Source organism: Muntiacus reevesi, chromosome 6 (assembly GCF_963930625.1).
Source record: "Muntiacus reevesi chromosome 6, mMunRee1.1, whole genome shotgun sequence".
In the NCBI taxonomy this organism is placed as follows: domain Eukaryota; kingdom Metazoa; phylum Chordata; class Mammalia; order Artiodactyla; family Cervidae; genus Muntiacus; species Muntiacus reevesi.
The window spans coordinates 70592089-70616035 of record NC_089254.1 but is presented as its reverse complement, the minus strand read 5'-3'; the positions used below and the strand labels follow the sequence as shown (position 1 = coordinate 70616035).

The following is a 23947-nucleotide window of genomic DNA, read 5'->3' as shown; positions in this document are numbered from 1 at the left end:
TCAACTGGGTATCCTCCAATTCAATTCAATTCTGAAACTACTACCTAGAGTTAGCATCCAGTCTAACAGGTTAAGAGCTCAGTCCCACAAGATTATGCTGCTTTCCTGCCCCCAAAATTAGATTCTAGTCCAGGTCGTCACCTGTGCTTCTGACCAACCAGATGTAGAGTAGCTCACAGAACTCAGGAAATAGCTTACTTATTACCAGTTTACTGTAAAATAATATAACTTGGGAACAGAGTGATGGAAGAGATCAACAAGACAAAGTATATAGGCAAAGGGCCTGGAGCTTCCATGCCCCTCTCAGCAACTCCATGTGTTCACTGACCTGGAAGTTCCTCAATCTCATAGTTTAGGATTTTTATGGAGACTTCGTTGTGTAGGTATAACTGATTAAATCAGTGGCCATTGGTGATTAAACTCAATTTTCAGTCTCTCTCCCCTCCCTAGAGGTTGAGGGTGGAGCTGAAAGTTACAATCTTTAAGTAACTATATAGTTAGTTCCTTGGCAACCAGGCTCCCATCCTGTGTTTATCTAGGGGCTTTCCAAAAATCACCTTAGTACCATAAATTCAGATGTAGTTGAAAGTGGCTTGTTATGAATAAAGAAAGATACTACCTTCATCTTTATTACTATGAAAGTATTATAGGAACTAAAAAGAAAAGACCAAATATTGTAACAAAAGATGTTCCCATTGCTCTTACTAAGAAATTACAAGGGTTTGGGGAGTTCTGTACTAGAAATGGACCAAATATAAATTTTTAAATTATAAATCACAATATTACAGTGATTTTAAAAATGTGTTTTCTGCTGTTATTGGTAGAATGATCTACATACATCTATTAGGTCTCTAGTCATGAGGGTTTTTTTTTATTTTTTTTCTTAAACAAATGTGTGTGGAGTGACTCTCATGAATTCCACCCAAATAGAACAAAAGAAATGTATTAAGTGTTAATGATATATGAAACTCAAGTAATTTCCCCCAAGACAAAATTTCATAAATTGATGTTAAAAAAAGCAGTTTATTTATGATTTGCCCTTTGGAATGCTAAACTTTTTGGGAAATAATTTTGACTAGGAAATACCTAATCAATTGGTTTTCAACTCTTTAAGATAAGATGAATGAGGAATTCAGGAGTCTTCATATCCTTCAAAAGGATATGAAGAATACTATATGAGTAACAGTAGATGCTTGTGTTTTCCCAGGCCAGGCCAAAATGAAAAGCATTCAAATCACAAATATAAGGATCTAAGTTTAGATACAAGAATGGTTTTTATATTTGAGTGATGGACAAGACTACTTTCTAAGGTATACTTGTAAGTGTCATTTTTGGACTATTGAAAACAAAAAGGCTTGTATTTCTTCTGCAGTTTTAAGGGAAGAAAACGGATACATAGCTAGAGAGGTAATTTTCTTTTACTGTGGGTACAGCCATACTCACCAGATGCTGTCCAATGTACTATAAAGAAGTATATTATAGCCTAATCCACTCTGTAACTTCTTGGGGTCTGTTTTCATTACATGAAGAATTATATCCACTCCTCCAGTTCCAAAAATTTCCTAAGAGATTTATTTACAATTATTTCTTGAAATAAACAAATAATCATTTTATTTCCCATTTCATCCTGTCCCATAAAACTTTTCAACTAGGAAAATACAACATTGTTAAGAAAATAGTGTATATGTGCATGCTCAGTTGCTCAGTCATGAACAACTCTTTGTGACCCTATGGACTGTAGCCCACAAGAGTCCTCTGTCCATGGGATTATCTCAACAAGGAAAATAGTACAGTAATACAGTTTTGTTTTGTTTTCAAATTTTTACTCACTTTTCTCAGGAACTTAAGGCAAATTATTGTAAAGTTGATTATTTTTTAAGAGAGGATACCAATCAATATGCCAACTTAATGCCCATTTATATTTTTCCTCTTTCTCTTTCTTTACAAAAAAAAACAAACCATAAGACTTGTCCCATGGTTTTTTTTTTCACACTGTAGTGAATGTAGTCTAACATAATGTAAGATAAATACCAGATAGCAACAACTAATTTAAGGGGTTAAAATTCTATTATGGAAGATTTTCTAATGTTTCCAAGACAGAAATAATCAATAGCAGTTAAAACGTTTAATAATTTATATAAAGTTATTACCAGTTAATATTTGTCCCATACTAAGTACCTTTCTTATAGTCCTGTTATTCTATTCTGGGTCCCAGTAAGCAAGACTATGAGTATTTTCCAGAAGAACATAGGCACAAGATGATAGAATATAAGAAGTTTCACCAAAGCTTGGAGCTAAGTATGTATTTACTGTTCTTTTTGCTTCTCCCTCAAATCACTGTATTGAAGCCTTCATAATTTTTAATTTTTATCTTTCCAAATCTGTATTATTATGTAAGTTATTAATCTCTGAGACTCAGAGTTTTCTAAGGCATTAAAAAGATCAAAAGGAATTAAACTCTTTTTTAACTTTTAGTTTTAGGTATGAACCCAGTTTAAACACAAAATAGCATTTATAATGGTACAGCTACTTTGAAGAACTATTTGCCAGTTACTTCAAAACATAACACCTAGCTTATGATTCATCAGTTGCACTCCCAGGTATTTACCAAAGAGAAATGAAAGCATTTTTTCCCACAAAAAGACTAGTACAGCAACCTTAATTAAAGCTTTAAAGACAGTAGTCCCAAATGGAATCAGCCCAAGCGCTTATCACCAAAGGATAGAGAAACAAATTTTGGTATACAATGAAATACTATTCAGCAATAAAAAGGAATGAATTATTGATACATGCAACAACATGGATATATTTCAGAAACATGGTGCTGGGTGACAAAAACCAGAAATAATAAGGTAGGTAATTATGTGATTCTATTCATATAAAGTTAAAGAATAGGCAAAACTAATTTATGAAGATAGAAATCAGAACAGTGGGTTGCCTAGAGGCAAGTAGGGGCATGGCTGTTAAGCAGCGTGGAAGTATTATAGAGAGAAAAAATTCTATATATTAATTGGGATACTGGTTAAAAAGATAACATTTGTCAAAATCAAACTATATACTTAAGATCTATATACTTTATGTAATTATACTCTAATTATAAAAAGAATATTAAATCTTCATAAGATTAAGAAACACCAACATTTATGGACATTTACTAAGAAATAGTTCCTAATGTCATGTGATTGAAAGATCTGAACAAAACTTTGATTCACAGGCATACATACCTTCCCAGGAATATGATATTCACAAAGACCAGATAAAATAAGTAAAATATCAGACTGAATTTCCAGAAGAATGGCCTCTTCCTTATCATTATACTTGCTTATTGTATTTTTAAAGATTCCTGATTTGAAGAAAGTTAAAGAATGTAAAGTTACTGAACACTGTATTTTTATTTTGATCAATTACTGTTCTGAAATTCTTATAAAATTTCAACTAGAAGAACTATTTTTAAAAGGGTAATTTTCATTGCATGATTTCCTAGAAGCTGTAGACAGATGATAAATGGATTCTTTGAGCTCTTAATACAATCAATATTCTGATATATATCGAATTTCTAGTACATAATTATTTGAATATCATTAAAAGCAGCCTTTTACAACCTGATACTTCACCAAGAAAACAAAACTGTTTAAAAATATGCAGTTTCATGAGGCAAAGACACATGCCTTTGCAAATATATGACCAAAATACCGATCTTAGCTTGCCTCATCTCTTCTTTTCCTTATGATTAACAGGGTCAATTTTAAGTAAAGGTGGAAGAGTGCCCTAAGTATGTTTTCTTTTTCTGTTACTTCTTTCTGTGTTGTCTACTTATGTCTACCTGAAGGCATTTTTGACAACTTAGGTAGCAATATTCTTGTGTCCTTTAAAAGTTCTTCCTTGCTTCCAATCAAAATTTTAAAAAACTTGAAAACAGTCACTTTACACTGATGGAATGTCATTCACAAGAACATTTTGCTTCAGAAAAGGACTTCTCCTTTAAACTTTATATAAGGAACAAAAGTCACTTTTCTTCACTTAAAGGGAATCAAAGGGAATTAGCATTAACAGCAAGGTGTGGAGCTATATTTCAAAGTAAAAGGGCCATGGAAACCATAGCCTATTTCCATAGTTGTCCCTGAAGGGACAGTTCTTGGTCCTGTTACACTGAATTACAGGTGAAGGATCAGAGTCTAGGAAGGCGAGCTGAGTGTGCTGGAGGCCAGGGCAAAGGTATGCCATGGACAGAGGCCTATGCTCTCTCATTAGGACACCGTCTAGAAACCCAGCTTGGCTTGCCTCAGGTCGGCTTCTCTTCTCTAGATTAACTCCTCTTCTTCCTATCTGTGTACAGGTATGTCACTTTCCCTGTTATCTGTAATAAAAGTTATGTTAATACTGAATTATTTTCTTAATATTTATCCTTTAACTCCCTACATTTACCCTCTCCGTGTCCTATTTTAAATCATTAGATATATTTCTTTCCTTTTGCCTCTTTCCAAAATAGCATTGTATATATAACTTCCCTAATCCAAACTACTAATAGCTCCCCGTGCTTAAAGTGGATGAAGTTCAAACTCTATTATTATCTGCCATTCAATACTCTTTCTAGCTTGGCGTCTGACTAAACAATTAACTTTATCTCATATTATTTATCTTCATAAAACTTTGACTCCACTTAAACTAGCTCTGAACACACCATCATGTATATTTTGGCTTCATGTTTTTGCTCATGCTGTCCCCTTGTGTGAAAGACCATTTCTTTCTCTTTTTCCCTCTTGAAACAGCCTTACCTTCACACTTTAAGTCATAAAGTTTCCTGTTAAGATTGCCCAGCCTTGAAAACTACTCTGTGGCATTTACTCTCTGTATTACTCACTAGGTGATTTACTGATGGTGCAGGGTAACTCATACTATCTTTCTATGACATATATCTTTCCTTTTGTTTCCATTAAGGGAGGTCCTGAGAGTTCTGCTCTATACATATTTATGACATCAGTGCCTAGACAACAGGTGTATAAACATTTGCGTTTACAATGCAATTACTATTTGCTGAGTTTATTACTACTACGGAGCCCTCTGTTAGACTCAGTAAGAGGCGATCCCTACCTCTAGCTACTCACATAATAAAGATCAATTTCTTTCAAGTTAAAGGGATGAGGTCCTAAGAAGAAAAGAACCCTTGTTATTTGCTTTTCCTTCCCCTCTTGCCACCCAGGTAAGATTAAGACTTCTTCCTGGATATATGGAAAACTGTATTCATCCTGTTAGGCTAGGGCCTTAACACTGAGTTCTGCATAATGAAATGTGCACAGAAGAGATAAAATCTACTTTCAGGTTTGATCATCCTAAGTAAACTCATCAATAAAGTGAATGTTTTTGCCTAGCCCTTTTTTCAATATCTTCATTTTGTTTATTTGTATTATTGTTAGAGGGTACCACCCCTATCCAGACTTCCCTGGTGACTCAGCTGGTAAAGAATTTGTCTGCAATGCAGGAGACCTGGGTTCGATTCCTGGGTTGGGAAGATCCCCTGGAGAAGGGAACAGCTACCCACTCCAGTGTTCTGGCCTGGAGAATTCCATGGACTCTATAGTTCATGGGGTCACAAAGAGTCAGACATGACTGAACGACTTTCACTTTCACTTTCACCCTAATTCACTACTGATGGAAGAGTGGGCACTTGTCTTAACAGACAAGAAAGTTTTTAAGTAAGCATTTATAATAAACTGACATCCAGCAAATTATATCACTTACCCATGTGGCAATCACTGAACATGAATATGACTAATATAACTCTTACTTCTCAAAGTCAGGAAAGGTTAGGGCCAGAGAACTATTTATTTTTTTTTTAATAATAAAAGGCATAAAGTTTTAACTCTAGGGGTTCTCAATTTTTTGAGAGCTCAATTTTGAACTCAATTTTGAGTGCACATGTATGAATTTGGGGGATAAAGTGACTTAGCATTGTCAACTCTAATTTAAAAATTAAGGATATCCTGATATTTCACACCAGAAAGAATATGTAAATTTCTGAATACACCAGTGTACCAGTGTTCTGGTATGTCAAATGCACTGCAAAGTGTAATGCTGTCCTCTTTTAAAATGACTCCAAAAGGCCTGGCCAAAAAGTGGTGATCTTACTACTAAAAGAATGAAACATAACAATAGTCCATTAAAAAAAGGATAAAGATAATCCTAAATGAAACCATATCTGAATTAAATAAATGTTTAAAGGATAAGTAATCATGGTGTTTCAGTAAAGACAAGCTAGTTTATATCCATAGTATGAAACAAAAATCAGGAGTTTGTCAGCTATCAGACAAAATAAATGTATAGAAAACCATTTCAAACAAAATTTCTAATTTATAAGAATCCTACTTTCACAGGACAGGAACATGTTATGTTTTACCTATTAGTTGCTGAATTGCTCCCTTTTCACACAGATCCTTGTTTATAGTATCATTCTCAAGGTAGACCATGGCTCTCAAGAGTCTTAAACTGTAACGCATCTGGGCAAACTTGTTGCCACGGCCACCTGCACCATGAAAACTGTTACCATGACTAAAGAAGGAATCTGTAGAAAAATATTAATAGTTTAGTTTACATCAAGAAATTTAGACATCATTTCTGTCTATATAAGTTTAAAGAGATGGTAAAATTTTGTCATACTTCAGGGTTTTTCTTTTTAGAGAAGTAAATGTGATTCGATTCCCTTCCTCTATTTCCTGTATACAAATACATGTTTTTGAATTTTACTCAAATGTATCATTATTGCATGTATTTTTGTCATTTGTTATTAATGCAACATTATGTTTTTAAAATTATTCACATGGTTACAAGTAGATCTAGATCACTCAGTTTTAACTGTTTTCCACATCCACATTATAAATAACAGTTTATCTGTTCACTAGTACAAACTGCTAAGATGAACATTCTAGTTCATGTCCTCTTGTTCCCACAAAGAAGTGTTTTGCCTGTGACACCAGAATCCTGTAGTGTACACCCACATGGAGTTCTACTCAAGTTGTCAGATTGTTTCCCAAAGTGGTTATATGAATACAATGTTTAAGAAATAGATTTTTTTCCTTGATCTATTAAATGTGAAATGGTAGTTCACTGTTATCTTAATTTGCAGAGCAATTACATTTCCTCTGTAGTGCAATGGGGTTGAATGTCTTTTAATTTTTTTTTTTTAATTTGAGATTTTCTCCAAATATTTTGAAGAATCTTCTTGGCAAACCTTATTCTTTGTCTACCCTACTGAGTTATTTTCCTTTTGATATTTATGAGTTCTTTATGAGCCTGAATTCCAATTGTTTATCAGTCAGAGGGGTGAATAAATATCTTCTCTCAATTAGTAGATTGTTATCTTATTCAGATTCTGTCATTCTGTCACACAGATATTTCTATTTTACAGTAATTGATACATTTAATAATCTTTTATAATCTTATAAATACTTTAAGTTCTGTTTTTTAAAAAAATCATTTTTCACCCTGTTATCATAGAGATAATCTCCCATATTTTCTTCTAAGATTTTTACAGTGTTTCACATTTAGGGTTTTAGTTCATTTTGCAATTGATTTTTTAAAACAAGTTAAAAGAATCTAATCTTTACTTTTTTCACAGAGCGCCGACTGCCCGAGCACTATTTTTTTCTCATTGATTGGCAATATCATCTCTGATAATGCCCACCTCCCATATATTCCATTTCACTGGTCTATTCCAAGCCTAGTACAATATAATTTTAATTACTATAGCTTTATGGTCAGTCTTGATAAGTAACAAGAGAAGTCCTCTTTCTTGGATATAATATGCATTCTTAGAAAGGCTCTTTTAGAGGTATCTTTTTGTTTCGTGCTAGAAAAAAAAGTTCAAAGTACTGTTCTCAGTATTGTGTATAGGTTTAAAAATGTGGGTTCTGGGACCAGACTCCCTGTATTAAATCCTGGCTCTGCTACTTACTATGTGAAAGGGACAAGTTACTGAACTCTTCCGACTAAGTTCTAACCACTGACCTACCAGGCTAATAACAGAACCTATAACTCCTAGATTTGTTTTGAGGCCTAAATGATTTAATATTGTTGAAAGGGTTAAGGCCTACCTCACAGTAGGTACTCAATAACTGTTAGCCATCAGGCTTCCTTTGGTTAAGCAGCATTACCTTTTTTTTGGTCTTATAGATTTCTATAAACATAAATGATATAAAGGAGATGCAGGAGAATTGTTTTATTTAAAGTGCAGGAAAGATTGAGGGCAGGAGGAGAAGGGGATGACAGAGGATGAGATGGTTGGATGGCATCACTGACTCAATGGACATCACTGACTCAAACTTTGGGAGTTGATGATGGACAGGGAGGTCTGGCATGCTGCAGTTCATGGGGTCACAAAGAGTCGGACACAACTGAGTGACTGAACTGAACTGAATTTAACATGACTAAATTTAATAACTCATCATATTAAAAGCTAGAGAAAAAAATAAGTCATTGTTTTCTCTCCCTCATTGATAAATTAGTGCTATTCCTGACCTAATGAAAATGTGCCATGTAAAATTATTTCCAAAGCAAAGTTACTACCAGAAAAGAATGCAGTATCTTCCTTATAATTTTTTAAAGAATATATTTATTTCCCTTCTAAGAATTATGAGAATTGAAATGAAGTAGTCATATAAATCATGGCTCTGTTAATTTAGCAGACAACCTGTGGCTAGAGATCTAGATTTGAAGCTCCATGAAGGTAGGATTTTATTATTTTGAACATAAATGTTTCTTTAGCAGATAAAACAATATATGGTAACTAGGAGGCATTCAATAAATATTTGTTGAATGACTAATTACAATATTATAGGACTTGTTATAATTATTGGATAGGTCAAAAAATTTAAATCAGTTTAAATGAATGATTTCTTTTACTGAAAGGTAAGCATCAGGTATAGCTAACATTTACTAATGTCTGATTCTAAATGAAATCTCAGACTTTTTTCTTAAAACATCATCTAAATATATAAAATCACTGAAGGTCAGATCAACATTTTTAGTTCTCCTTTTAATTGTATTTCTTTTTGTATACCACCATTCAGTTGAAGGATTTCCTCGTGGCTCAGATGGTAAAGAGTCTTCCCACAACGTGGGAAACCCAAGTTCTATCCCTGGGTCGGGAAAATCCGCTGGAGAAGGAAATGGCAACCCATTCCAGTATTCTTGCCTGGAAAATTCCAAGGACAGAGGAGCCTGGCGGGCTACTATCCATAGGGTTGCAAAGAGTTGGACATGGTTGAGCGACTTCACTTTCACTTTTATTCAGTTGAAATATGTAAACTGAAATTTTGACAGGAATCTGAAAGCCCACTTACCATCATTGTCACACCATGTTAGAAATTCAAGGACTCGAGCATTTCCCGTATAGAACATGTACTCGTCTATTAAAAAAGGAGCCACTGATGACAAAGTGGCAATTGCATGCAGCTGTAGTTCTTCATACTGTGCTGCAGACCATTCAAGTATTTTGTGTTTCTCAGGCTTTTTAACATAGGTAAACAAAGCCAAAATAATTTTGCCATCAATTAATAGCTATGAGAAAGGCAAAAGTACTATGTTAGAAACATAATTAAAACAATTTAATCTAAGGAAATTTAATAACAGATTTCCAGTTTGATGTGTTACTGATGATTTCAAAATATTTCCTTCCTAAAGATTCCAAGCTATGTTAAGTACCAAAAACTAAAAAACCAAAAACCAAACTCAATAATAACAACAGTTCACTATGATTCCCCTTTCTGGGCTATGCACTCTATGGCTGACAATAATACATAATAAGTAGTAATTTTTAAATCTATATTACTTATATATGCAGTTTAGCTCCTGCTTATGATAAAACCACAAGAGTCAAAAATTTGGGGCAAATAAGCTGGTGGTTATTTCTGCCTTCCTTGCTTTCCTAAAAAAGAAACATTTTAGAAATTCAATTGTATATTTGAGCTGTATACTTTAAGAAACTGTACACTTCAAGAAATCAATTTTGTCTGAAATTATGATCATGACTGTGGCTAATTTTTAAGCACAGGTAACAGAACGTACATAAATACTCTATTTAGTTTGTACTGAATCCATGATTTCAATAAAAAGTACAATGCTATGATAATATGACACAATCAAGTTAATATTATAGTTGATTCTGATTGATACATATTTATGGTTCATAAGATAGTAACACACCATGTGCTATATTCTATTCAACTTTCTTTTCATCTGGCATTATCCTACAAAGACATTTTCACAACAGCATCTATGAATTTTTCTGAAATTTATATTATTCCACATGGAAAGAGCACAAGATTTAGAACTGAGAAAGCAAAAATAACTATTAGTTCTAGCATTGCTATATTAAACGAATAACTTTTTTGAAATAATCTGTGAACTGTAATAGTACACATATTCATTATCACTACCACTACTGAGCCACAAACACAAACATATGACAGGAAAACAATGGACTGATTCCATTGCTTACATCTGTGCTTTAAGTAATTTACCACAGTCTCTGTGCCATTTGACCCTGTAACTGTCATTAAAATGGTTATATGATACTCCATTGTAATAATAAAACACATTCTATTAAGTTTCTATATGGCATTTCAGAAAATACATTTAGGTTCTACAGAGTACATGCTTTTGATATGAATAATTAAGTTGTAAAGAAATTAATTGTAAAGAAAGGCTTTTTCCTGAGCATTTTTTGGTATATTCCTCAAAGTGGCATTACCAAAAATTTTTCTTAGCTATTTTAATCCTCATAATAATTTTATGAGATAGGTATCTTTTCCATTTTGAAATTGAGGTTACTGGAATTTAGAGAAGCTAAATTGCTTAATCAAGATCACATTACTAGAAAGCAAAGAAACTTGAGTCTACCTGACTGAAGCCTTAATCACCATACTATAAGCTCAAACTACCGCACAATTGCACTTATCCCACACGCTAGTAAAGTAATGCTCAAAATTCTCCAAGCCAGGCTTCAGCAATACGTGAACCGTGAACTTCCAGATGTTCAAGTTGGTTTTAGAAAAGGCAGAGGAACCAGATATCAAATTGCCAACATCCGCTGGATCATCGAAAAAGCAAGAGTTCCAGAAAAACATCTATTTCTGCATTATTGACTATGCCAAAGCCTTTGACTGTGTGGATCACAATAAACTGTGGAAAATTCTGAAAGAGATGGGAATACCAGACCACCTGACCTGCCTCTTAAAAAACCTATATGCAGGTGACCAAGCAACAGTCAGAACTGGACATGGAACAACAGACTGGTTCCAAATAGGAAAAGGAGTATGTCAAGGCTGTATATTGCCACCCTGCTTATTTAACTTCTATGCAGAGTACATCAGGAGAAATGCTGGGCTGGAAGAAGCACAAGCTGGAATCAAGATTGCCGGGAGAAATATCAATAATCTCAGATATGCAGATGACACCACCCTTATGGCAGAAAGTGAAGAAGAACTAAAGAGCCTCTTAATGAAAGTAAAAGAGGAGAATGAAAAAGTTGGCTTAAAGCTCAACATTCAGAAAACTAAGATCATGGCATCTGGTTCCATCACTTCATGGGAAATAGATGGGGAGACAGTGGAAACAGTGTCAGACTTTATTTTGGGGGGCTCCAAAATCACTGCAGATGGTGATTGCAGCCATGAAATTAAAAGACGCTTACTCCTTGGAAGGAAAGTTATGACCAACCTAGATAGCATATTAAAAAGCGGAGACATTACTTTGCCAGCAAAGGTCCGTCTAGTCAAGGCTATGGTTTTTCCATTGGTCATGTATGGATGTGAGAGTTGGATGGTGAAGAAAGGTGGGCACCAAAGAATTGATGCTTTTGAACTGTGGTGTTGGAGAAGACTCTTGAGAGTACCTTGGACTGCGAGGAGATCCAACCAGTCCATCCTAAAAGAGATGAGTCCTGGCTGTTCATTGGAAGGACTGATGCTGAAGCTGAAACTCCACTACTTTGGCCACCTCATGCAAAGAGCTGACTCATTGGAAAATATCCTGATGCTAGGGAAGATTGAGGGCAGGAGAAGGGGCGACAGAGGATGAGATGGTTGGATGGCATCACCAACTCAATGGACATGAGTTTGGGTGGGCTCCAGGAGTTGGTGATGGACAGGGAGGCCTGGCATGCTTCAGCTCATGGGGTCGCAAAGAGTCAGACACGACTGAGCGACTGAACTGAACTGAAGGTAAACATATGGGCTGATGAAAGATTTGCAGTTGTGACTTTAAAAAAATTATACTACAAAGTGAGACAATTTTAATTTTTGCTTTGATTACTTTTTACCTGTATAGTAGATAAATCTTTACATAGGATCACAATTATATTGAATAGCAATTTCTTCAACTCAAAATCTTCATAGGAATTAGAAACCTTAACACCTTTTACCAAAGGATTTTGACTTTTAACTGTGAGGGAGAAAAAAAAGAAAAGGAAAATAAAAGCTGAAATGATGTATAAGACATATTAAGATAATTATAACTCGAAAGTTTTATGTTTGTTACCTTCATTAAATGTTGCAAATAATATCAAATCCCTGGTAAAGCCAGACTCCTAATAAAAATGCACAAAAGAAACAGATGGATGAATTAATTATATGGAAGTTAGGTTACAGATGCCCATATTTACCTAATATTTAAGTATATTTGTCACATTCTCCTTGTCATTGACTTGAATTCATAAAGCACTAATAATAGGAAGGGATGAAAGCAAGAAAATAAAAACATATAGCTGGATATACCTGTAATTTATTTAATATTAAACTTAATTTTGTATGTCCTAAGAAACATTTTTAATTATTCTAAGAATATTTTATAAGATGCTGTTTAAAATTTGTTAGGAACCTAAATATGTATTTCTACAAGTTACTTATGTAATTCATTATCCATAGCTTCAATTAACAAAAGAAGGAAATAAAATAGTTATTTTCACAGCTTTTCTTCTTAACACCCCCCAGTTCCCCATCCTGACATCAACCACTCTCCTATATGAAAGGTTTGGTCAAGAGAAAATAAACAATTCCTATTTAACCCGAAAAGCCCTGAAGAATGACGAGAACTGCAGACATTTCAGCATGAGGGAACTCATTCCTGTCAGAGATATTCTAGGAATATCTACCTAATATGTACATTAGGAAGAATTTATAAGACAAACTTTGGGCTTTTGAGCTTGCAACTATATATTCCTACTACTTTAAGATCCATATTTAAAATTTTTTTTTTCCATTTATTTTTATTAGTTGGAGGCTAATTACTTTACAATATTGTAGTGGTTTTTGCCATACATTGACATGAATCAGTCATGGATTTACATGTGTTCCCCATCCCAATCCCCCCTCCCGCCTCCCTCTCCATCCCATCCCTCTGGGTCTTCCCAGTGCACCAGCCCTGAGCACTTGTCTCATGCATCCAACCTGGGCTGGTGATCTGTTTCACCCTTGATGGTATATTTGTTTCAATGCTGTTCTCTCAGAACATCCCACCCTCACCTTCTCCCACAGAGTCTAAAAGTCTGTTCTGTACATCTGTGTCTCTTCTTCTGTTTTGCATATAGGGTTATCGTTATCATCTTTTAAAATTCCATATATATGCATTAGTATACTGTATTGGTGTTTATCTTTCTGGCTTACTTCACTCTGTATAATGGGCTCCAGTTTCATCCATCTCATTAGAACTGATTCAAATGAATTCTTTTTAATGGCTGAGTAATATTCCATAGTGTATATGTAACACAGCTTCCTTATCCATTCTTCTGCTGATGGGCATCTAAGTTGCTTCCATGTCCTGGCTATTATAAACAGTGCTGCGATGAACATTGGGGTACACGTGTCTCTTTCAGATCTGGTTTCCTCGGTGTGTATGCCCAGGAGTGGGATTGCTGGGTCATATGGCAGTTCTATTTCCAGTTTTTTAAGGAATCTCCACACTGTTCTCCATAGTGGCTGCCCTAGTTTGCATTCCCACCAACAGTGTAAGAGGATTACCTTTTCTCCACACCCTCTCCAGCACTTATTGCTTGTAGACTTTTGAATAGCAGCCATTCTGACTGGTGTCTAATGGTACCTCATTGAGGTTTTGATTTGCATTTCTCTGATAATGAGTGATGTTGAGCATCTTTTCATGTGTTTGTTAGCCATCTGAATGTCTTCTTTGGAAAAATGTCTGTTTTGATCTTTGGCCCATTTTTTGATTGGGTCATTTATTTTTCTGGAATTGAGCTGCAGGAGTTGCTTATATATTTTTGAGATTAATCCTTTGTCTGTTTCTTCATTTGCTATTATTTTCTCCCATTCTGAAGGCTGTCTTTTCACCTTGCTTATAGTTTCCTTTCTTGTGCAAAAGCTTTTAAGTTTAATTAGGTCCCATTTGTTTATTTTTGCTTTTATTTCCAATATTCTGGGAGGTGGATCATAGAGGATCTTGCTGTGATTTATGTTGGAGAGTGTTTTGCCTATGTTCTCCTCTAGGAGTTTTATAGTTTCTGGTCTTACATTTAGATCTTTAATTCATTTTGAGTTTATTTTTGTGTAAGGTGTTAGAAAGTGTTCTAGTTTCATTCTTTTACAAGTGGTTGACCAGTTTTGGAAGTTTTGGCCACAGCAATCAGAGCAGAAAAAGAAATAAAAGGAATCCAGATAGGAAAAGAAGTGAAACTCTCACTGTTTGCAGATGACATGATCCTCTACATAGAAAACCCTAAAGACGCCACCAGAAAATTACTAGAGCTAATCAATGAATATAGTAAACTTGCAGGATATAAAATTAACACACAGAAATCCCTTGCATTCCTATACACTAACAATGAGAAAACAGAAAGCGAAATTAAGGAAACAATACCATTCACCATTGCAACAAAAAGAATAAAATACTTGGGAGTATATCTACCTAAAGAAACAAAAGACCTGTACATAGAAAACTATAAAACACTGATGAAAGAAATCAAAGAGGACACAAATAGATGGAGAAATATACCATTTTCATGGATTGGAAGAATCAATATTGTGAAAATGAGTATATTACCCAAAGTAATCTATAGATTCAATGCAATCCCTATCAAGCTACCAACAGTATTCTTCACAGAACTAGAACAAGTAATTTCACAATTTGTATGGAAATACAAAAAACCTCGAATAGCCAAAGCAATCTTGAGAAAGAAGAATGGAACTGGAGCAATCAACCTGCCTGACTTCAGGCTCTACTACAAAGCCACAGTCATCAAGACAGTATGGTACTGGCACAATGGTACTGTATATATGGTATACAGTATATATGGTATATATGGTACTGATATAGATCAATGGAACACAATAGAAAGCCCAGAGATATATCCACATGTTCTTTAAAATGTGAAGATGTTATATCTGTTGATTCACATTCATGGAATTCACCCAAGTGTTTACAAGGATGTTAATGATAGTTTGTTGGCTGACCAAGGGCTTCCACAGAAACATAGGTCCACATACATATTGCAGCCTTGACTAGGAAGCTATATAGGTAATGAATGAAAAAATGACTTTTAGACTGAGGCCAGGCCCTAGTTTGCACCTTAAAGAGATGCTAAAATTCAGGGTAAACCTGTAATCTTAGTGGTTTGAAGAACCAGAAGACAGAGGCAATCACAGGCAACCTGTGGGATAATATCAAACAAATCAAACATAACTATAATCAGTTTCAGAAGGACAGGAGAGAGAGAAGCAGGTTGGACAAATATTTAAAGAATTGTGGTCCCAAATTCTCCAGGTGAAAGTGAAAGTGTTAGCTGCTCAGTCGTGTCGACTCTTTGAGACCCACAGACTGTAATCCTCCAGGCTCCTCTGTTCATGGAATTCGCCAGGCAAGAATACTAGAATGGGTAGCCATTCTCTTCTTCAGGGGATCTTCCCAACCCAGAGATTGAACCTGGGTCTCCTGCATGGCAGGCAGATTCTTTAGCATCTGAGCCATTGAATCACTGGTTTTTCCTTAAATTTACATATTCAGGAAATTTAAATCAAAGTTAATAAGTAAATTTAAAGGAAATCAACCCTGAATATTCATTGGAAGGACTGATACTGAAGCTGAAGCTCCAATACTTTGGCCACCTGATGCCAAGAGCCATCTCATTGGAAAAGACCCTGACACTGGGAAAGATTGAAGGCAAGAGGAGCAGGGGGTAACAGAGGATAAGATGGTTGGATGGCATCACCAACTCAATGGACATGAGTTTGGGCAAACTCCAGGAGATGGTGAAGGACAGGGAACCCTGGTGTGCTGCAGTCCATGGAGTCACAAAGTCAGACACAACTAAGCTACTGAACAACAGTAACATATTCAGGAAGATGTATGAATCTCAAACAGGGTAAATACAGAGAAAAATCACATCTTGGCACATTATAGTAAAACTGCTGAAAACCAAAAATACTTTACATAGAACAGCAATTTGAAATAATGACTGCTTCTTATAGAAAACAATGGGGGCCAGAACACAGTGGAATGATATCTTTAAAGTGCTAAAACAGAATAAAAATTGCAATCTAGAATTCCATATTTTGTGAACACAGATGTCAAGAATTAAAGTTAATTAAAGCTAGTCTAAGATACAAGAAGCTAAGAAAATTTGTTGCTAGCAGTCATCAGATCTGCATCACAAGGAATGGTGAAGGAAATTCTTTGGGTGAAAGAAATGATAACAGTTAGAAATTCATATCATCAGGAAGAGATGAAAAACATCATGAATAGTAAATACGTGAGTAAATTATAGTACACGAGGAAGATCTCAACTGTCCAAAGGGATAAAAAGAAGAATTGGCAGAGTGCAAGTATACTGGTGACCATAATGATATTATAACCTGGTATTACAACAAAGTACATAAATGTTGGGAAGATCCCCTGAAAAAGGGAAAGGCTACCCACTCCAGTATTCTGGCCTAGAGAATTTCATGGACAGTTCATGGGATCACAAAGAGTCGGAGTGACTTTCATTTTCACATAAATGTTACAACACAGTTTAGGACTCCTTCCTCCCCCCTACACCCATCGCTTCCACAGTTAAAATTAAAATGCAATTTGATTTATACTTACAATCATTGGTGCCCCAGGATTTTGAGATATAATTGTTGTGATCACTAATATGTCGTTTCTAAGCTGACGATCATAATGACTAACGCCTCTTATAAACAGATTTTTAAATACTTCCTTCAAAGCCCTAAAAAAATAAAATCATATCTTTAAAGCTATATTTCTACAGAAATACTCCTTAAGTATTTCCCACCAAAATCTCCCTTTTTTATTCATTTCAAAATATTTCTAATCTTTTCTCTTTCCAAATCTACCTGTAATTCACTGAGGGAGCAAATAAGAATCTCTCAATCGAGTCTATAAATGGTGGTCAAAGCGACTTTTCTAAAATAAAGATTCAGTTACATCATTCTTTTTTCTAAAATTACTTAAGGGCTTTTTCCTTTGTTCTCAGGATAAAGTCCTACCTCTTTACCACGACTTATCAGGCCTTCCATGCTGTGATCCCTGCTAACATTATTAGCTTCATCTTTCACTATTCTACCCTGTATTTTCTGCTCTATGTTGAATTTCTTTAAATTTTTCAATTTTGCTAAATTCTGCTTTCACTTCTATTCCTCTGTCTAGGGTGCTGTCTACATACAAAATTCTTGTGTTGCTAACTCACATTTAGCATTCAGATACCAGATTAGAGTTTGTTATGAAGTGTTCATTAACTCTCCAATTATGGGTTAGGTTTCCTGTACAACGGGCATTTGTCACTTTATCTTTTAGGACCTCCTTGCTCTTCTTATGATAACAATATCCTTAGTCTTATTTAGGCAGTCACTCTTTCCCGACTTTTGGTCTTGTGATGCTGTCTTTAACTAAAAGGAAGCTAGTTAGAGCATTCCTTCTTTCTGTCACTAGTAATTCACTCTGGAATGGGCATATGGCCAGCACCAGGTTAGCAGGAACTCAGAAAAATTTTCTTTGAGCTTTTGAATAGCTTCTCTTCTGCTTGGTTTGGGTTGTGATGGTGTGATCCTAGACTTCTTTGAGCTAACCAAATGGATCTTGAGACTTAAGCCAACACACTGGAAAACAGTGAAGAGAGATGAAGAGGGCCCAAGTCCTGATATTTGCTGAGCCTTGAATACAGCTACACATGAAATCAGTTTTATCCTTGACTCCGTAGTTACATGAGCTCATAAATGTCCTATTTGGTTTAAATCAATTGAGTTGGGGGTTCTGTCACTTGCAAAGAAAAATGCACTGATCTACCCTCTTCTGGAGAACATGAAGAACCTTGCAATAATTCTCCTTCATAATGTTTAGTATGCTCTCTTTTAGTTGCCTATTTACTTGTCTGTCTCTCTTAACATAATACAAGTGCCATGAAAGCAGAGACCATCTCTATACTGTTTCTAGTTTTACTTCCACAGCCTAGTACTGAACTTGGCACAGAGCAGACAGTAATTATTTGATAAATAAATTATTAAGTAACTTAAAGTCTCACTCATTTTATTGCTAATGCTTACTGCAATATCTGGAAGAGAGTAAATACTCAAAAACAGGTTTACTAAATGTACAAATGAGATAGTCCTTTTAAATATCTAATTTTACTTTATATATACTCAAGGACACCATTTACATTTGTTAGCAAGCTACTTTAAATGTCTTCCACATAGAAAGAAAAGACTTGTTATTATGCAAATATATTTATACCATGGTACAAAAAAAAGTCCTGATACATAGCCATCATATGAATCAAAAACCTAATTGAACACAAATTTAAATGAAGAGTTTAGTTATGCACCAGCTATCATTTTAAGGCTAAAAACATTCCTATCTAACCCTATATACTTACAGCAAACATTTCAAGTTACTAAGCTGTTGTATGATTTCTTCTTTTGAAGATTTTTCCAGTAAGTTCCAAAGTATTTCAGATGAACGAAATAAAAGTTGTCCAGAGGGATCTGGGTCATTGAGGTGAGCACAGATTCCACTGGCTGCTTGTGCTTTCACCATTAAAGTACAATTAATTTCTGAAAATAAATTCTAAAATTGTTTTATAGACTCAACATTATTAGATAAAAACAAAAATAGTTGAGAATGAAGTGTTCAGTTATGTACATAATATACAAACCAGAAGTTGAGAGATGTTGCAGAGCTTTAAGTACCCAAAGTTTCTCAACAAGTTGATTTTCAAGCAACTCCAATGACTGAACCATTGTTTTTGCCAGTCCTCCAACTTCAGCCATTTTAATCTTATATGAGGAACTAGCCTGCTGGTAACCTAACAACAATTAGTGAATAAATATGTGCAACTATTTCACATAGAAATCATCTACATTAAACAAAGGAATGAGTAATTTATCACTAAACAGCAACAACGGCAACAAAAATTTTTTAAAAGTATATGGCAAAGGGTTGGACACAACTGAGCAACTGAACTGAACTGATATGGCATTTTAAAATGGTATAGCACAGGGTAGGCAAACTTATTCCATAATAGGCCAGGTAACAAGTATCTTAGGTTTTGTAGCCTATAAGGTTTCTCTCTCAAATATTCAACACTGCTACCAGAACACAAAAGCAGGTATAAACTGTATAAAAATAAGTGGGCATGGCTGTGTTCCAATGAAAGTTTATTTACAGAGGGCTGGTTTTGGCTCTGGATCCATAGTTTGCTGATCCCTAGTGTAGAATTTGAAATAGGACCACAGTTTTGGAGACATATCTTAAATGCTAAAATGAACATTATTTCTTGTGTCTAGATATACCTTTCCATAAATGAAAATGGCATGATTACAAATACTAAATATATTCATATTCAAGTCAATGCACGACTTTAGTGCTTTCAAGGGACCACAATTATGCAACTTGGTGATGTAATTTGGCAATGAAAATATAATGCTATTCTGATAAATGCTAGTGAAATATAATGGTATTTTAAGGAAGCATGAGTTTTGGTGATAATAACTCCCATGAGAAACACTACCACCTCTCCTTTGATACAGCTGCACGGGTGGTTGCCCAACAATCTCTCAACTCGAGAGAAATTAAATATACAGCAGAGGGTACCTGTTCACTTGAGATGCAGCTATTTTCTCTTGTAGTGATATACTACCTATCTCCCTGATTTCTTTACTTTTGAGACCAACTAGATCTTTGCCATGGTTCTGAGATGTCTGTTATTTCATCTTTATGAATTTGATCTTTAGCCCTAGACATGGCCCTGTCCTTTCCTGTGATGGGTTCTCTATGGTATGCCCTATTGACTCACTTTAGGTGTATAAAAAGTCTAAAGAGGAAACCAAAAGTTGCATAATTTCATCATTCAGAGATAACAACCTTAACATTCTGGTACATTTCTTACAGTACTGATATTTTTAATGTATCATATAATTTTAACAATACACTATATGTAGAATTTTATATTCAATTGTAGCCACTAAACATTTTATTGTAAGCCTTTTCTCATTCTATAAAATATTTTCCCAAATCATGGTTTTATTTGCATAATAGCCTGGTTGCATGCCTGCACTTAATGCTTACTGTATCTTTATATAGTTTACATTTATATAGAAGGATATTGTAGTATTAAGGCTCATGAACCCGATTCCTGTCCCCAGGGATATGTCTCATACAGTTGCCCTACTGATGACTTTTCAGCTGTGGTCCGAGATATCCAGCCATGCCATCACCTGAAGCCAACTGCATGACAGCTACTGAGATCACTGCCTAAGGTTTCCAATATTCAGAGCCTAGTTAAATTAAGATCAGCCTCACTTCTCTGCACCTTAACTCCTCTGTCTTACCTTATACATCATTTGTTTCCCCCCCTTTTTTTTTCTATCTTAAAAAGACAGTGTATATATTGCCTAGGTTAACCTTATGCTTGTACTCTTAATTCCATCCTCTCATGCTTTGGGAATTTCTTCATTTTCCAAATACTAGCTTCTTGTTCCTCTGCTTATAGGGGAAAATGAAGTTTTCTCCTATCCTAAAAATCATGAACAAAGCCAAGAATCTTCTTTGATTTTGCTACCAGTGGAGTTGTTCTGCATCTTCCTTCTTTTTCTTCTCCATCTGATCTTAATGTGTAAGTCTGCATTCACTGCCTCTATCTCACAGTCCTCTCATTCTCTGATCTTGTATCTGTTCTATTTACGGGAATAGTTCCACCAAAGATGTACTAGAGTTTTCCAGATATCACATCAATTGGTACTTTGACTCTTCCATTACAGAAGCCTCTACAGTATTTGACACTAGGACTACTGCTTCCTTCATCAAATATTTTATCCACTGGCATATAAGACATGACAATGTTTTGCTTTTCATCCTCCACTTTGAACCTTCTGTCACTGCCAATTTCTTTGGATCGTTTTCTCCCCTGGATCTCAGTATGGGCCCTCTCCACACTGTTATTCTTGGTCCTTTCTGATTTATGTGTTTTATCTCCTGGAAAAACTCAAGCATCCAGATGGTTTCAATTTTCATCTCTATTTGGGTGAATTCTAAACCTGTTTTTCTGTTAGTATTCAGGGTCTACTATCTATCAAACACTTCCTCCTGTTTATCTCATGGATAGCTCAAATCTGACAGTTAATCTCTCTACTCATTTCTTCACTTCAGCTGTCTTCCCATTTTCCCCTATTTATAAGTAATCTTTTTTTTTTCCTACCAGAGTCTTATTTTCACCTATCTTAAGGAACAGAGAACTTTAAAATGTATTTTATATCTTCTCTCCTTTCCTAGATTGATTATAAATTATGGAAACTATGAATGTAGGAAATATAACCTAAAGTAACATTATATCCTCCATATTGCAAGTGCCCCCTATCTTGATATTACCCATTTCAGTGTGACTCATTTTATCATTATATATTAAGATCCCTTAGCTGTAACATGCAGAATTCTTTTTCCAGAAGTGGTGGAGAATGTTACTAGCTTTAGGGATCTAACACTATAAATGTTAGAGAATAATAATATTATCAACAGTATTAAATGACATTAATAGTAATAATTATAATTAAACTAGTTTGGGTTTAACCTTAAAAATTCTGTTATAAATATTTAGCATCAGAATAAATATCTAAAGTTGAGAAAAGTTATATAATTTTTTTGTTTAAAATGACTGAAGAGCTTGAGACTGCCAAAAGAGCCTGTTTTTGTTGTGTTGCATTTATGATCCCCACTCTGTCTTTACAAGTTCAAAGAGAAATGAGAATGCTCTGTTTTATAAAGACATAAGTTATTACTGAAACAGCATTGAAAACTTTACCTGTAATATGCTTTTTTGGTGGTTCTGCATGATAAAAGTCAATAATACACTTACAAATTTGAATCCTCAATTCAGAATTTGGTATTTTCATTAAGTCACCTGTCAGAAAGATGAATGAATGCTATTTAATAACAATGACATATGTTTATTTACAGTTTTAAGGATAAAGTATTAGTAACATGATTATTAAAATATCATCAGAGATTCAAACTGGATCATGTAATTTTAAATACATACACACATACAAACATACACACAAAACACTCTATCTATCCTTGTACCACTTGGCCAACAATCAACTCAGCCTTTCCTTTCCAAGAAGAAAAGAATAGTAATTAGCAGTTAGAACAAGATTGCCTAAGATTAAATCCTGCTTGACCACTTACTACCTGTATAAACTTGTGCCTCAGTTTTCTCATCCCATAAATTGGTATAGAAATAGTTACTACTTTAAAGATTGCTGTGAGAATTAAATGAGTTAGCCTGAGAAAAGGGCTGAGAGTTTTCCTCCCTAGCTAGAGAGTCAGTAATCTATTGCCTCTAATAATGTATCTTTTGCTTAGAAAAGTTCCAGCTGAGTTCTGCCCCCTCAGTTTATTGACAGACTGGGGGATAGTGTTTCTAGGCATTCTTTGTCCTGCTGGTAATAATTTTATGTTCAAGTTATTGTGGCGGGGATGGAGGATAGGGAAGATTCCTTTTCAGTCATATCTAAACACCTTCTGAATTGGCTTCAGCTTATACTTCAAACTGGATTGCATTTGCTCTGGTGAAATCCTCTAAGTATGATTCCTAAGAGAATCTGAGAATGATCAGTGGGATTCTGAAAATGATCCATGCCTTCTGGGCACCTGTGAACAACTGCAGTCAGGAGTATCAGCTTCAGGACGGAAAAAGATCTGCTTGGATTCTCTGAGGGAAAGAGATAATTAGATGCCCCTTGAAGATCTGTGTTTTGCATTAGTTCTTGCATAATGTTTATCTCTGAGGGTAGTCAGTGAGTGGGTAAGCAAGTGGACGGGAGGAGGGAGCATGAAGGAAACCGCCTAGCTTTAGGAGAATCTATCTGCAAAAACACGGGGGAAAAAAAGAAAAAGACAGGCTTGAGATTATTTTCTTAATTTTTCTGTACTCTCCTTTGTGGTTGAAAACTATGTTTTGAAACAAATTAGGCAACAGAAACAAATAAACTTTTCCAACAAAACTAGCCAAACCAAGTTTACGGGAAATGCTAAGGTTTCTTGTCTGTTTTACTATCATTTTAGTTCCCGTAAATTCAGATCATCTTTCACGGTTTCCTGTTTTACAATCTCAGGGCAGAGTACCAACTTTTCCCTTTATGTTTCCAGAATCCTGCTGTTAAGTGGAAAAATATCTATTATTTAGGAGAAAAAGTAATATTATTCACTTTTATAAATAGCACATAGTAGAAACTGGAAATTACTAGTAAAAATGAATATCCTTTTTTCAAAATTTTGTACTACAATTATTTTAGTTTCAACTCATATTTCCAGCAATTAATAAAGGACAGAATGGCAGTTCTTATCATAAGTAATCAGTGAAAGGAGTTCATATTTTAGCTAAGAGTTCATATTGCCCTCAAATGAGGCAATAACATGCTCTGTGGGCAGGCATTCAACAAACAGCAAACTGACA

General features: G+C 34.9%; 1 protein-coding gene across 12 annotated transcripts in view; it reads right to left on the bottom strand.

The window, feature by feature from the left end:
- The window catches only part of CFAP69 (cilia and flagella associated protein 69), a 57875-nt gene that overhangs the window by 17182 nt on the left and 16746 nt on the right, over window positions 1–23947 (bottom strand). For 10 of the 12 annotated variants that reach the window (XM_065939852.1, XM_065939853.1, XM_065939857.1 and 7 more), the window contains 10 exons: window positions 22292–22390; window positions 19151–19300; window positions 18872–19049; window positions 17086–17209; window positions 12532–12580; window positions 12314–12435; window positions 9336–9552; window positions 6395–6559; window positions 3225–3343; window positions 1444–1562 (listed from right to left, as the gene is read on the bottom strand). In XM_065939852.1, the coding sequence (XP_065795924.1) occupies window positions 1444–1562; window positions 3225–3343; window positions 6395–6559; window positions 9336–9552; window positions 12314–12435; window positions 12532–12580; window positions 17086–17209; window positions 18872–19049; window positions 19151–19300; window positions 22292–22390 (1342 nt within the window). The remainder of the gene's footprint in view (window positions 1–1443; window positions 1563–3224; window positions 3344–6394; window positions 6560–9335; window positions 9553–12313; window positions 12436–12531; window positions 12581–17085; window positions 17210–18871; window positions 19050–19150; window positions 19301–22291; window positions 22391–23947) is intronic. The other 2 variants (XM_065939855.1, XM_065939856.1) reach the window with 2 other exon arrangements.